General features: G+C 35.2%; 1 protein-coding gene across 1 annotated transcript in view; it reads right to left on the minus strand.

Annotated features, from left to right (window-relative positions):
* The window catches only part of LOC150101195 (cell cycle control protein 50A-like), a 153,152-nt gene that overhangs the window by 125,247 nt on the left and 10,437 nt on the right, over positions 1–17,468 (minus strand). The window contains exon 2 of the mRNA XM_090401263.1: positions 1,992–2,125. Coding sequence (XP_090257389.1) covers positions 1,992–2,125 — 134 coding nt within the window. The remainder of the gene's footprint in view (positions 1–1,991; positions 2,126–17,468) is intronic.

Here is a 17,468-nt window from a genome sequence, read left to right on the forward strand (position 1 = left end):
TGGCAGTAGACATAATAAATGATCTGGAAGTGTCAATGATGACAGCGCATTTCCCCTTCCATGGCAAGTGTGTAGCAATACTGGTGACTGCTGATTAACTAGCAGGCCTCTAGGCAGTGGCAAAGTCAACTGCTGATGACTTTCTCCCTTATTGAAGAGAGAACCGAGGTGATAGGTACTGGTTAGTAGGGAAGGGGAGTTCCTTTTTTGGAGGGGGGGGAATATGATGAATATATATTTGATTCCATGTACTAGAATTAGAATTGGTGCCAGATGAGTATAAAATATAGTAGCGATGATACAGGGCAGTGTTAGATCTGAGGCACAACATTTGAGTGCAAATGGAGAGATGACACTGAGAATGAAAGAATTTTTTTAGGGTCTAAATTATTTAGTATTCATCTATATTACGGCAAGAAAACCACAGGAGGCATATGGTGCTCCGTTTCAGGTATGGCAGAATGTGATTTCCTTGGTATCTATGCAGGAGCTGGAAAAGAAGAGTAAAGCCAAAAGGTCAGCTTCAGGTGCTGTAACAGCAAACCATCCAGAGGAAAAACAAGTGGAAGCATAAGTGAACAGAAGATGCATCTGAGGGCCATGCCAGGTTGTCAGAAGTGCCTTCAAACATCCCTTGAACTGTTCCTTAATCTACCTCTTGAATTTGTCATAATGACAAATTCAACAGGTTGATTAAGTTTGAAAGCGGTGTCGTGATAGAATGCCATGTTGCAGGACTATCTGTTCAGCAAACTGTTGAAAAATTGGGCCATCCTAGGTCAACAATCAGTGATACCATACTGAAATGGAAGCGCAGGGAGTCAACTGCAAGTGCTACCCGCAGTGAACGACTCACCACACTTACTGAATGTGACTGTAGGGTGCCACGAAGTAAAAACAGCCATTCGTCAGCTAAGACATTGAATGTAGAGTTCTGGACATTGACTGGAACATGAATCTGCACAAAAACATTCAGAACCAAGTCTCACAACATGGATTTCCATGGTAGGACTGCAATATGCAAGACTCACATTACCTGAACCAACATGCTGTGTTGTCTTCAGTGGTGCAAAGAGTGTGTATAGGGGATGTGGAAGCTTGGAAAGCTGTGTTATGGAGCAATGAATCATGCTACACCCTCCAAGGAGCAGATAGATGGGTGTGGCAGAATCCCAGTGAAAGTCTCTTACCATAGTGTGTAATTGCAACTATGGAATTCGGAGGTGGGGACATGATGGTATGTCCTTGGACCTCTGTTTGTGATGCCACGAACATTGAACCCTGAGAGGTATTTGAACATTCCAGACAATGCAATGCTTCCTTATTTTGTGACATTTCTAGAAATGACCACTGTCTCTTTCAGCAAGACAACGCACTATGTCATAAAGCTCAGGATGTAAATGCATGGTTTGTGAACATGAACGTCACCACACTTGAATAGCCTCCACCAAGCAGTGATCTCAACTCTACTGAACGTATGTGGGATGAACTGGAGCATTGGGTGAGGTCAAGGGACATCTGCCCAACACTAGTCCAGGACCTCATTACATGCCTATAGGAAGAATAGTCCAAAATTACTACTGATCTTTTCAACAAGCGCTATCATACGCTTGTGGAAAATATACCCCGTAGGATTGCTGTAATCATTGGTGCCAAAGGTCCTACATCTTATTAAGGCAGGCAGGCACCACTGCTGTTTGTTCCTCACACTATCATGTCTGTTGATCTCTTTCCAAGTAACGTATGCTCTTTAACAGAAAATTCCACATGCTTACTTGTTCTCAGGTCCAGAATACATAATCATTCTCAGACGGCAAAGGCTTTACATTGGCTATGCACATCTGATGCTATTGCCAAATCCAGTACTTCAAACGTGTTCAAACAACTATAACATGCTGATGTAGATGACCAAATATCATTAAAACTATTAAAACCACTAAAACAATTTTAATATTAAATAATAACCATAAAGAAAAACTTTATAACCTTACCTTATCTGAAATTATTAAAAGTGCTATTCCAACTGGAATGAACAGCAGTCCTATGATGAAAAATGCTGGCAGCACTGTTCCAGCTGTTAAAATTGGTTGCCATGCTGAAAGTCTTTGTTGTTTAAAGGCACTATCTGTGGATGTAGATAAATACATACATTACAACAAATGTGCATAGGTGAACTGCCATTACAAAAAAAAAAAAAAAAAAAAAAAAAAAAAATCACACTTAATCAGATAGCATAAAGTTCATTAATAAAACAGGAAATTGCATAATATGACACTGAATCTTTTTAGACAGCATCTCATATTTTATTTATATATTAGTCGATTATATCTATATAGTTTGTAACTCAAATGAGAACAGTTATACACAGGTAATCTATATATTAATGTAATAGGTGAATCTCAGTGAATGCCATGGACAGTTATGAAAGTCTTCAGATGGTAAACCCTTTTTTTTACCAATTGAAGTGTTCTAATATCCCAATAAATAATGGAAGCCTGAAATGCTAGAAAAATGTTTTCCAAGTTTGGTCTCAACAGCAATGGTTCTGGGTTGATTAACCCTTATCCTATTCATGGCAATAAAATGCACTATAAAGGTTACCAACCTTCATGTTTTCATTGTGAAAAATTTATGTAGACAAAAATACACATGTTGGAGCAATTACTTTACTTTTAATTATGAAAATAATACTAGACGTATCGATCTCTGCATCGAGGTCATCATTAAAAAACCATGACTAAAATTAACACACGTGAATCACAGTAGTAGGTTTTTTATTACGTAAATATTTCGTCCTAGGTATCTTAGGACATCATCAGTACAGCAGAACAATACTAGGAATGACACAAAGGATAGGGTGCGTACGTACAATGGAATCCAAATTGCGTGCAGTGGCGCGTTGCAGCCTGAACTTAAATTAGATTAAATTGAATTAAATTAAATTAAAATTAAATTACAGTTAAGTTATTTTTACCCAATTTTGTATGACAATTTCCCATACTTTAGGGATGGCAAGAACATCAATCCCAAAACAACTCAAAAAATCATCAGCAACTTCTCTACACATCAACCTAGACAAGAACATAGGATTCCCATACCTTATATCAAAGGCATCTCCGAACAGCTCTCGAAAATTATGAAGAAATGCAATCTTACTGCCACCTACAAACCTATCAACCAGATCCACAACCTGTCACCTTCGCCCAAAAACAAACTTTCACCTATGCTACTACCTGGTGTATACGAGGTTCCATGCTCCTGTAAACTCTCTTATTATGGACAGACAGGCAGATCAGTTTTTACATGCATTTCGGAACATCAAGACCATATCCACCTCATCAAACCGCAAAAATCAGGCCTCGCTCAACACGGAGTTGAAAACCCAAACCACAAGATCCACTGGGAAAAGACAAAACTCCTACACAGATCTTCATATAAATATGAACGCTTACATAAAGAAAGTGCTGAAGCCCTACTTCACAAACCAAATCTAAACCGTAATGATGTTCTTGCCATCCCTAAAGTATGGGAAATTGTCATACAAAATTGTGTAAAAATAACTTAACTGTAATTTAATTCAATTTAATCTAATTTACGTTTAGGCTGGAACGTGCCACTGCACATAATTTGGATTCCATTGTATGTACGCACTCTATCCATTGTGTCATTCCTAGTATTGTTTTACTGTACTGATGATTTCCTAAGATACCTAAGATGAAATATTTAAGTAATAAAAAACCTACTACTGTGGTTCACGTGTGTTAATTTTAGTCATGAATTATCCACAGGGTTCTCTATATAATCTAGAAAAACATGCATATGCACAGGACACAAGCTACATGACACTACACAAAAGGTAAATCTAAATGCATTATTAATAGTAGCCTAACCTCTGGTGAAAAAATAATAATAAAAAATAAAATAAAATGAATATATAATTATACACAAATATAAATTAAAATAAATTTTTATACATTTACTAATATGTAATAAAATGTTTTATGCTGGAAATGCAGTAAACACATCTCTACAGTCCTGTCTATGTTAAGATTTTCTTGTGTTGGGGTTCAGCCATCATGTTCTGGATGCCATAAAGGTTACAAATGGGTCCTCCAGATACTTGGAAATACTCCATCAGGCAGGCATCCTATTCATCAAATGACTTTCAAAATTATTTAATAATATCTGGCAGCAAGGAAAAATCCCAGAAAGTTGGAATAAGGCAATTATCATCTCAGTAAATGCAACTGTGAAAACTAAAGAGGAATAACTAAATTTAACACACGTGAACCACAGTAGTAGGTTTTTTATTAGGTAAATATTTCATCCTAGGTATCTTTGGACATCATCAGTACAGTAGAACAATACTAGGAATGACACAAAGGACAGGGCATGTACGTACAATGGAATCCAAATTGCGTGCAGTGATGCATTGCGGCCTGAACTTAAATTAAATTAAATTGAATTAAATTACAATTAAGTTATTTTTACACAATTTTGTATGACAATTTCGCATACTTTAGGGATGGCAAGGACATCCTAAGATACCTAGATGAAATATTTACGTAATGAAAAACCTACTACTGTGGTTCACGTGTTAAATTTAGTCATGAATTCTCCACAGGTTTCTCTATATAATCAAAGAGGAATAAGTTTTCTAAATACTGGTTGTTTATAAGTTATATGCATGAATATTAACTTAAAACTTAAATCATATGTAGAAGATAAATTTTACGAAGAACAAAACGGATTTCAAAAAGGACGATTGTGCACTGACCCAACTTTTACATTAAAAATCTTAATTGAAAAACATTATGAACATAACATAAAAATGCACATAACATATGTTAAAAAATTTTGTGCAAAACTTTAGTTGGTGCCCCTATACCCCTCCCCCCAAGTAAAAAAATCACTTTATAAAAATGTATCAGTGAGTAAAAATGAAATACAAAATATATTAATTATAATTTTATTGAACAAAAGCAGAAATTACAAAAAAAATGTATAAAAAACAATAAACATACAAGAAAGGTAAAAAAACAACAACAAAAAAATAAAGTAATTTATGTTATTTGGCAAGAAAATCATTTGCAAATTGCACCTTATATAGTTTTACGTAAATTAACAGATAAACTTACAGTTTTATAAAAACAAAAATATTAAATATTTTTTGGTACAAAATTAAGAGCCACCACTGGCCTATAACATTTGTTTCTGCGAAACCTCTCTCTCTTTCTTGCAGAATTTAATCATGCACACCATATCTTCTTATCTAAAGGTTACAGTTCCCATAGTATCAATAAAATAATCCTTCGTGCAATCCTCAACTTTCTCTACAGAAGGATTTTAGTAATGCTATCATCATTCCCTTTCTGTGTCTGAGGTATTACAGAAAAAATAGCCAGAATAATAAAGAAATACAATTTCTGCATTTTAAGCCCACACTTCAAACCAGCTAACTTTATCCACTTCTGGACCAAATCCCGTTTCTTTCATTTCCTGGTATATATAGTGATGACTGTTCCTGCACATTATCTTGTTATGGACAGACAGAAAAATCAGCCAAGATCCACATGGAAGAACATAAAATTACATCTGCAGTCATGACTTTAGTCAATCGGGCTTTGCAGACCATGCTTTGGATGTGGCTCATAGAATCAATTAGAAAAAGACCACCATACTACATCACATTAAATCTAAAAGAGAAGGGCTGTTTTTAGAATCTGTAGCTGCTCTGGGAAATCAGCCTAATGTAAATAAACGTGGTTGTATAAAAATTTACCAAAATATGGGAAACACTGATGTTTTGAATTTTTAATGGCACTTGTGGCATAATAATGTTTATTACTGCAAAGATTTCGACGAGAAACTAACCAGTCATCATCAACAGTGCATCAGCATAATCACAAGTGGAAGCCACAGCAAAGAATGTTAATTCTATTTACAGAGCTATGCCACATGCCAGATACCACCTAGTGGGTGGTTACAATAAAATAAGATTACAGTTAATGCTCAAATTTAAAATTAATTAAATTGATATGAAATAAATTTACTACAGAAAAAGAAACTAATAATAGACTGGACACCTTGGTAACATAACACAGCTGAAATGACATAGCATTATATTAAATTAAATTTTAGATAAATAAATAAATATATAAAAATAAATATCATCATCATCAAATTCCTGCCATGTAACCTCAAGGGGTGTACAGGATATGATAGTACTACATGAAAAATTTACATCATTACTAACTTCCTATCTACAATTTTCCTCCAAATCAGTCTGTTACTTGTCAAGACTCCAACTTTATCAGATCTATTTCTATTGTCTAAGGCACTTTGTACCATATCAATCCACCTATATCTCGGTCTTCCTCTGGGTTGTTTTCCTGCCAACCTGGCAGAGAACACTTGTTTTGCTAATCTTTCCTTGCCCATTCTGTTTAAGTGGCCATACTACCTGAGATTAGCTCTTCTAATGCATTCCTGGATGCTGACAATGTCAAGTTCTTTCCTATTATCCTCGTTTTTAATATGATATTACCATTAATGCCATCTGCTCACGCATATAATCTTTCTCAGGTCTCTCATATCTGCGGTCTCTAGTCTTTGGTCAAGTGTTTTACTTCTGATCCAGCTTTCAGATCCATAAGTTAAAACTGGTTTGAATACTGTCTTGTATATAGCTAATTTAGTGTTCAGACTAATTTTTCTCTTATTCCATATGAATTTATTCAATTGACATCCTACCATACCAGCTTTGTTGATTCTGTTGTCTATTTCCATATTTAATTTACCATCTTCACTAAAAATTGTGCCTAAGTAGCTGAATTATTTTACTTCTTCCACAGGTTCTCGATTTACAATGCAGTTGACATTTTCAGTGATTCTGCCTATTTTCATTGTCTTTGTCTTGTTATTGCTGATCTTCATACCACATCTATTACAGCAGTTGTTCAATTTAGTCAGGGAATCTTGTAGACTTGTAGCTGATTTATTTAGAAGTATAACATCATCCGCATAAATCAGAGAGCTGAGATTAACATCTCCAATTTTGATATCAGAATTTAATACCACTTTCCTTCATAATGTGATCCATACAGAAAATGAATAACAGAGGGGATAATATACATCCTTGTCTGACACCAGGTTTAACATTAAATCATCTTCCTGTACTTCCTTCAATTCTAACTGCTGATTTATAACTCAAATAAAGACTAAGTGTTGCTTGATATAACTGTATTATATATATATATATATATATAAAGCGTATTGAATAGCTTCTCTCTTGGCACCTTGTCATATGCCTTTTCCAGATCTACAAAACTTAAATATAGATCTTTGTTATATTCCCATGATTTCTCAACTATTTGCTGTAAAGTGAAGATCTGATCCTGACAGTCTCTATTTGGCCTGAATCCAGCTTGTTCTTCACTAAGCTTTTCTTCCACAATTCATCTCAACTGTTTCTCAAGTATACTTGCATAAATCTTACCAGAAACCAGGGGTGCGTGACATTGTCTGAAATATGTGCACACAGACACCAGGATAGTAAAGGCGCCAAAGATTTTAGGCGAGGAGGAAATACTTAAAAATTATTATTCATTAATTATATCAAAATAAATTACATTTATGTTTAAATTTTAATTATATTTTATAAATTTGTCTTAAACAAATTATTTATAATCACTTATTTGTTATTATTCCTTAAGATATTATTTTTTTCTGATCCTAGGTCTAACAAGTAGTTTAGCATAAACAACTGGAACTTGCATGAGTTTACTGTTTACAGGATGATGCGCGTTTGAATTTATTTAATCTTGTTCAAACTCGCATTTGCTCTAAACATATATAAGTAAATCTGCTGCAGTTTTTAATTTTATTCTATATTCTGCTATTACAGTGTAGGTACTGTATCGTATCACTAATCAAAAAGGTATTAGTTGTAAGTTTTTGTAATTAGATATAGAACAGTAAAGTGCAGTGCATCAGTAATAACATAATAACAAGAAGTAAATCTGAATTTGAACTAAGATCTAAAGTAAGTTATTCATTCTTTTCTCGTACATTTAACGTAACATATTACTAATTTTTTAATTTTGTTAAACTGTCAGGAAAAAATTAAATTTTCACACTTTTAGATATTTCGCTAAAGATATTAATATTGTTTTTTAATAATTTGACATTTTCTTTTAATATTAATTTTTATTTAAGTTAGCAAATTTATACATGGAATATTCATTGTAAAAATTGTGTTTTGTACTAAGTTTTTTTTATTAATATTATAAAAAAAATACCTAATTTAGAATTTTAATAATAAAATTTATTATTTATTTAATCAAACAACTTAATCACAGTTTATCCAAAATTTACCTCTTCGGATTCTTTTGTCATTACCGGTATCTGTAGCATCTGCGGAACAGTCCTTTTCTAGACTTAAAATTATTAAAAACTACTTGCGCTCCACAATGGTACAAGACAGACTTTTGAATTTTGCCATTATATCAATAAAGTCATATAGTTTAGATCAACTTGATATACATAATATTATCCAAGAATTTTCATTAATGAAAACTAGAAAAGTTCAATTCACTAAGTGATTTTTATTTCTGTTTAAATATTTATTTACCCAATAATGTTTAATAAGTTTCTATTTTATATACTTGTAAGTTTATCTGTTTCTTATTTATACCTATACAATGTACATATGACAAAGTGATTTTCTTGCCAAATAAAATATAGTTAGTTTAATTTTGTACCAATATTTAATATTTTTGTTTTTATAAAACTGTAAGTTTATCTGTTAATTTACATAAAACTATATATGGTGCAATTCGCAAATGATTTTCTTGCCAAATAACATAAATTACTTTATTTTTTTCCAAATTATTTTTGTCATTTTTGTACCCTTCTTGTATGTTTATTGTTTTTTATACATTTTGTTTTTGTAATTTCTGCTTTTTGTTCAATAAACTTATAATTAATATATCTCGTATTTCATTTTTACTCATTGATACGTTTTTATAAAGTAATTTTTTACTTGGTAGGAGGGGTATAGGGGCACCAACTAAAGTTTTGCACACAGCGCCCGACACTACTGGCGAGCCCCTGCAGGAACACTAAATAGAGAAATACTTCTGTAATTCTCACATTTAGTTTTATTTCCCTTTTTATATATGGGTACTATGAGAGCTCTACTCCAATCATCAAGAATTCGTCCCTCTGTCCAGGCTTTCTGAACTATGCAGTGCAGCCAATGTAAGACTTTTATAGCACCATGCTTCAGCATTTCTCATCGAATATCATCTACTCCTGCTTCCTTTCCACATTTCAAGCCTTTGATGGATTTTTCTACTTCAAGTATGGATATGTATTCCTGACTGCATGTCTGGTCAGTTTTTTACCACTGTGCTGTCATCACTGCTTGTTTCATTTAGCAGTTTTTCAAAGTAATTACTCCATACTTCAAGGATATCTTTTTCTCCTGTTTTCATGTCCCCTTTATCATCTCTAAGTACTTTTACAGCACTCTTTCCTCCATTTCTAAGCTTCTTCAACAACCTCCAGAATATCTTACCACCTTCTTGATATTTATTTTCTATATTCTTACCAAAGTCTTCCCATGACTTTTGTTCAGTTTTCTTACATTTGTCTCTGTATTCTCTAAGAGCACAAGCTGACTTATTTGTCAAGAACTTTTGATATGCTTTCTTCTTTTCCTTCACTACCTCTTTAACTTTCTGTGTCCACCATGGAGTTCTGATTTTCCAATCCTTGCGGACCTCACATGCCTCTCTGGCTGAATTAATCAGGGATTTCTTCAAGGCTTGCCACTGAATCTCCAAGGTTTGGTTCCTGTTCTCAAACTCTTTCATTTTTTCTTCAATAATCTTTGTGTATTTTAGTCTACAGTTCACATCTGAGAGCTGCTGAACTTTTATTCGCTTTAAAAGTTCTTACATGTCATTCTTTTTAATATGAAATTAAATTTTATCCTGCTCAAGACTAAATAGTGATCACTTCCAATTTCAAATCCTCTGTACACTCTGGTGTCCTGCACTAGGGAGAAAACATCACTATCAACAACAACATAGTCAATGAGACTTTTCTTATTCCTTGCCTCTTCTCTCCATGTGAAATTGTGCACATTTTTATGCTGGAAAATGGTGTTAACAATAACCAGTCCATGTCCTGAGCAGAAATCCAACATGTATTTGCCACTATTATTAGCCTTGCTCTTTTCTCCAAATTTGCCCAAAATATTTTTGTATTATATTGACGGCTATTTGCCTGCTTCTGTTTAGGAGTGTCCCAGTTTAAATGCCATTGGCTCTTTTTCCATGGATTCTTAGGGCATTGTAGATGTATATTTATCAATAAATATATGTTGCATAGAGGATGAGAAATTTGCGCATACCTTTTTCTGGGTGTTGTGGCTATTCTTCTTTGCGTTGTCCAAACTATTGTGTGTGGGGGGGGGGGGGGGGTGGCAAGTGAGAGAATAGAAATAACAAATGGAAAAAACCTGGGTTTTCTGCATGACATATATATAGATATATATTATAAAGGATGGGCGGAGCGTTTTTTTTATATTTATATGAGGTGGGAAAGGGTGAAAGGGGTTGAAAACAGCAACTGATTTTTTAGAGAGGGGGGGAGAAGGAGGTTGATGAGGTGCAGTCCATTTCGACTATTCTTGGTTGTCGTCTGAACACATGGAGGAAGTGGATGCTATGTCAGGTCGAGTAGGTGCTTCTGCTTTTTGAAGTGTTTGTGTTATCGCCTATTGGTCGGGGTTGTGACCTCAATTTTATGTTGTGTAGCTTCCAAACCTTGGAGATTATGTAGGGCCTGTGTACGTTGATAGAGTTCGGGTCACACTTTATGGCTATTGTTTCCGTTTAAAAAATCAGTTGCTGTTTTCAACCTCTTTCACCCTTTCCCACCTCATATAAATATAAAAAAAACGCTCCACACATTCTTTATAATATATATGTTATTCAAAAAACCTGGGTTTTTTCCATTTGTTATTTCTATTCTCCCACTTGCCACCCCCCCCCCCCCACACACACAGTAGTTTGGACAACACAAAGAAGAAGAGCCACAACACCCAGAAAAAGGTATGTGCAAATTTCTTGTCCTCCATGCAACATATATTTCTTCATAAATATACATCTACGATGCCCCAAGAATCCGTGAGAAAAGAGCCAATGGCATTTAAACTGGGGCACTCCTAAACAGAAGCAGGCAAATAGCCGTAAATATAATAGTTTGTTACGAGGAGTAACATGGGAGTTTTCCCAGAAATAATATCCATATTTTTGTATGTTTGACAATCATTTCCTACTCTGCTATTTAAATCTGAAACAAGGACCAACTTTTCCTTTTTCATTGTGTCAGTTGCTTTCTTTAAAGCATCAAAAAACTGCTCCACTTCTACCTTAGTATAACCTTTTGTGGGACCATAGGCACAAATAAGTCTCATTGTTCAGTTCCCTATTCTCATATTTGCCCACATCACTCTACTCGAGACTGCATGCCATTCAAGAAGATTAGCCTCATATTTAGTGTTGAATACTATGGCTTCTCTTTCCAGATTTAACTTGCATTAAATTAAAAATATAGTCAATCACTATGATGAAGAGATATGGAGCCAGAGTACCTCCCTGGACTTCTGTGCTGATAGGAAACTGTCTGTTTTGTCTCCGTTAACTAGTACTGTGGCTCGATATTCCTGGTAGGGTGCACCACCAGAGTTATTTCAAAGGAAAATTTTATTGAGAATAATAAAAGACAACGATTAACAGAATTTTCATAGATGGAAGTATAGTAGAAAATTCTGCACACATCTTATTGTTTATTTATGAAAGAAGCTTTCATAAATAAACAAATGCCCATTCAACCAGGAACATTAAACATTCCAACATTGCCAATGCATCGCCATGTGTTACACAATGCTAAAATAATAACTTAAATAGCTTAGTTAAAGCTTAAATAATGATAGCTTAAACAAACTATCAAAGAGTGCAAAAACAGGGAAGTATCTGGACCAGATGATCTCTCAAAAGAATTCAGATGACCTCAAGAATTACTCTTTTAGTCACATCTTGCAGACAGGGTACATTCCTTCAGAATTCTGAAGTTGCTATATTTATACAAAAAAAAAAAAAAAAAAAATCATAGGAAAAAACTGGTGTCCAATCTCACTAACTAATGTAAAATATGAGTTACTATCCGAATCATAAATAATATACTCAAGATCTTTATACCTCATACAATTCATGAGAATTAGGTTTAACGGAGTATAAACCTAACCCCATAATTACTAGCATGCAAAACATATGTGAGATGTCATATAACTTCCAAAATAAAAATAAAAAAATTACTCTTTAGTGACTGTTGCTAATAGTATCTGACACAGATTTTTACACCACATCCTGGAAATTGCAGGAGTAGGTGTGACTTTACAACAAGTAATTAAAAAGATTTAGAAGAATAGCAAGACAAGCCCACTAATTAATGGCTATATATCAGATCCTATAATGCTAAATACAGGAGTCTAATCTTTAAAAAGGTACCTGTGGCATGACTATAAACAAATTACACGATAAACGCAGTAATTAACTTTAATGAAATGAAAGTACAGATATTTCACACTGAAAATAACAGTACATCATCTGTGCATAGAAACAAGCAAATCAAAGAAATGGAAATAGAAAGATAGATACGACAATCAGTTGTTGTATGAACCTTTGTATTCCCATTTCTTTGATTGGCTTGTTTCTATGCACAGATGATGTACTGTTATTTTCAGTACAAAAAAATCTGTACTTTCATTTTATTAAGTTAATTACTGTGGTTATCGTGAAATTTGTTGTTTAAGTACAGGAGTTCAACAAGGCTTAAGGTTGTTTAAGTACAGGAGTTCAACACTGGGTGCATTCCTATTTGCTCTAACAGTGGAATCTTTGATAATGCAGATAAAAAATGCTACTGAAAAAACAATAATTCCTTTACCAGCAACACCAGTGGACTGCAAAATTGTTGCTCATGCCAATGATTTTATTATTATTATTATTATTATTATTATTCAGGCCTCCATGGAGTCAAAAGACTCATCGTGGGAGGTCCTTCCTAAGAACACAAAGTCTGTCAAGACTCATCGAGGGGAGGTTCCCCCCCCCCTAAGAAACACAAAGTCTATCATACCACTCCTTAAACTCATTGACCGTTCTCGCTCCCACCACTACATCAGACAATGCATTCCACGGTTCAACCACCCTCCACACAAAGAAACCACTCCTTACCTTCTTGCTCACAGTTTCCTTTCGTAACTTCCAGGGATGGCCTCTTGTCATCACTCCTTCCCGCTGTTCAACCAAGCGAAAGAACTCCCCAGTGTCAACCCTGTAACCACCTCTCAACATTTTAAAAGTCTCAATCATATCACCTCTGCTTCTTCTATCCACCAAACTCTGCAGTCCACGTTCCCTCAGCCGATCCTCATAACTATGCTTGTACAGTCCTGAAACCATCTTTGTCATCCGTCTTTGTATCCTTTCCACAGTTAATTTATCCCCTTCAAATCCTGGGGACCAAATCTGAGAACAATAGTCCAAGTGTGGTCTGATCAGAGACTTATACAATGGAATGATAACCTTCATCTCTGCAGGTCAGTGTCCTTCTCATAATTGCAGCAATCCTCTGTGTTACCTTCACCGCCTTTGCAATATGTCCCCTAAACTTCAGGTTTCTATCAATCATCAACACCATATCTCTTGTCTCCCCTACTTCCTCCAGTATAACTCCTCCCATAGAGTATGCAGCATCCCATCGATGTTTCCCAAACCTCAAGACCTTACATTTTGCTGCATTAAACCGACACCCCCATTCATTTGCCCATCTATCTAGCTTATTTAAATCCTCTTCCAGGGCTACCACATCTGCACTATTACTAATAATCCTTCCCAGCTTCGCATCATCCTCAAACAACTGAATATCCCCTTGCAATCCACTGGCAATGTCATTGATATAAAGGTTAAACAATATAGGTCCTAGTACTGAGCCCTGTGGGACCCCACTTCTAACCCTCTGCCTCCTTGAAACTGCTCCACCATACACAATTCTCTGATACCTATCAGGCAGCCAATCCTGAATCCAGTTGACCAATCTGACATCCAGACCCATGTGCTGCAACTTAAATATCAGCTTATCATGTGGCACCCTGTCAAATGCCTTTGCTAACTCTAAGAAAATTGCAGTATATGCCTTTCCCTCATCTAATGTTCTTGTAACTTTATTATAAAAGGCTAGCATATTGCTAAAACAAGAGCGCCCTTTCACAAATCCATGTTGACTCTCACAGATAACATTACCCTCATCTGCCCAATGTTGTATACGGTCCCTCACTACTTTCTCCAAGATCTTAACAACTACTGATGACACACAGACTGGCCTATAATTAGACACTTCCAGTCTGTTACCACCCTTATGCAATGGCACTATCTTACCTTCCTTCCATTCCCTGGGCACCTTTGCCGAAGCCAGACTTTCATTGAAAAGCCAGGTTAAAGGCACTGTCAGTTCCCTAGCACATTCTCTCAAAACTCGTGGTGAAAACCATCCGGTCCCAAAGCTTTACTGACATCCAGAGTACTCAGTATCTGAAACACACTCTCCTCCTGTACCTCTAAACCTCGAACCAGCCCTATCCCTCTAGCATTAAAACTGACTCCTCCAGGATGAAATACTCCAATAAAGTGTTTGTTGAACAAATCCACTATGTCCTCTGCATCAGTCACTCTATTCCCATTTTTATCCCACAATATCATTCTTCCACAGTCATTTCTCCTCCTACTGGCCACATAGCTAAAAAATTCCCTAGGATTTTCTTTGGATCTTAGGGCCAATCTCCTCTCATATTCCAGTTTTGCTTTCCTTACCACACTAGTCACTCTTCTGGCCTGTGTCTTATATTCTTCATGCATCTTCTCTTCACCTGTCTCCTTATATCTCTTCAATAGCCTCTTTTTTGCATGCAGTTCCTGTTTAATATTGTTTGTCATCCACTTTACTCTAAATTGTGTCCTCTTCTTCACTCGTGATATACAACTTACTATTGCTGCTAACAAATATTCTTTCACAATTTCCCACGCACTAATGATATCCCGGCTTTCCAATTCCTCCCTCCATGAAACTTCCCGAAGTTGACGTCTAAGACTATTATAATCACCTGCATTATAATTCCACATAAGTTCCTGTCTCTTTGATACTCCTGCATGTCTATTCATTTTCCAAGTCAAAACCATATGGTCACTCTCTCGAACTGGTGGGAGAGATGTCAACTCAGTTATTATCAACTCTTCTGATGCTATAATCAAATCCAAAACTCTTGAACCTCTTGTTCCCTCTGTTACATGTTGCCTAAGACATTTGTCCCTCAAGAATTCTAGAAATTCCATTCCCCTATTGCTACATGCATCTTCCTCTCCCCAATTTATACTACTGTAGTTAAAATCTCCCATAACAATCATTCTTCTTGCACTTGCCAAACTTAGCTGTCTAAACATCTCCTGGTCCCCATCCTCTGTGCTCCTGGGTCTGTAGCAACACTCCACTAAATATCCTGTCTTGCTTACCTCTACCTCACACCATATGCTCTCAAAATCATTTGTCTCACTTCCTTCCAAAGCCTCCACTCTTATAGGACATAGGTCATCACTTATCATAAGCAGTACCCCACCACCACGCTTTCCCCTCCTATCCTGATGAAAAATGCTATACCCAGCGACTTCTATTCCTGTTGTTATATCCCCATTTTGTTTGCATATTGAGAGACAACTACACTATTGTTGCCCTTTTCTGAATTTTACATTGGTTAAAAAAGATTAGTGGACAGGAGATCCTGATAACTCCAAGAGAAAATTATGTGCTATTGAAAAATGGAATGTTGGTGACCTACCTACAGGACTAATCCTGCACGAGGACTATTGACATCTTAGGAATACCCTTCCAGGAGTTCAGTCTTATAGTCCAGGAGTTTAGTTCCCAGTCTTATAAAGAAAATGAAAACTTAAAAGAATGGAACATACAGCAATAAATATCATCCAATAAATAAAGGGCATGCAGGATTACTTGCATTATAATATCGCTATATGACAAACACTATCTGAGTAATAAAAAGTCTTGTCTGATCATCCAAACAAATATGTTCCGCAATACCAATTAGGTTTTTCACTTATCAGATTTTTATAGTTTTGGGTGTCATAACAAAACTATAAAGAGCAGTGTGATGAAACAATCTCTGACTATTACCAAAAAATCTGTACACTGGTAAGAAAACTGCTAGCCAGCAGTTTTTGGTCAGCCTGGTTGGCTGAGTGGTTAGCATATCCACTCTCAAGGCAAAAGGCTGTGGGTTCGAATCCTACCATGGGCATGGGTGCATAAAGCACAAAAATTAGGTGATGAAAAAAAATTTATCATCAAATATTTTGATGATATAACTGTTGTAAGTAAAGGTCATAATGGTTGCTTTATTTTCCAAGGAAATATACAAAATGCAAGTTACAGCTGATTAGCAGTGAAGTCTGACAACAAGTCTTAAAAAGCAAAGTGTTGGCAGGCACACACTTTCAAGTGATTGGGATTTTACAAGTTCAGTATGTATCAGCAGGACTTGTTCACTGTATAATACCATAAATATGCGAGACGTATGAAATCAGTTTTAGATTATTTCTGAATTGTGTGACAAGCAGTTAGCAATTTCATGTAGTGCATAAAAATTTTAGTGAATATTCGATACCTAGTCAGTACCTTACTTAGACGGATTACACACAAAGCAAATTATTGTTCCAATAAAAAAGCAGGTTTCACATGAATATTTTTATACCTTTTCTTGTAAAAATAATTTGGTTTACAGTAGGTACATGAGAAATTGCATTCTAGCAATTTTGTAAATTTAACTTTTATTTACAGATAATATCATGGCTGAACCCAAGAAGAAATGTAGACAATAATATAATATAATATTGAATATTTGATATAAGGCTTTATTCAGTTGTCTACAAACAAAACGTTACCAATGTGCTGATTTGCCAAAATGTTTTTTTTTTCAAATGAATCCATGAAGCCTTCAAGACTAGAAGAACATTTGACAAAAGCTCATGCTGATAAAAAATAAGACAAAGATTTATCATATTTTCAAGCACTTAAGGAAATATTTTTGAAGCAACCAACATTGATAGATATAATGAAGATTTATTTTCCTGATCATATGAATTAGTGAAATAATATTTGGTTTACAGATCAAGTATTGATAAAATTTATTAACTCTACCAACTAGTTTCGCCACACTTTAACTGTTGGCATCTTCAGGGTATCGACATATAGGCTTAAAACAATCTCACAATTATGAGTAACTGTAAAACTGACAAGAATAATTACAAATAAAATAACCACGCCCT

Source organism: Typopeltis vanoorti, chromosome 12, assembly GCF_054136105.1.
Source record: "Typopeltis vanoorti isolate ZY-2024b chromosome 12, IOZ_Tvanoo_1.0, whole genome shotgun sequence".
Classification (NCBI taxonomy): domain Eukaryota; kingdom Metazoa; phylum Arthropoda; class Arachnida; order Uropygi; family Thelyphonidae; genus Typopeltis; species Typopeltis vanoorti.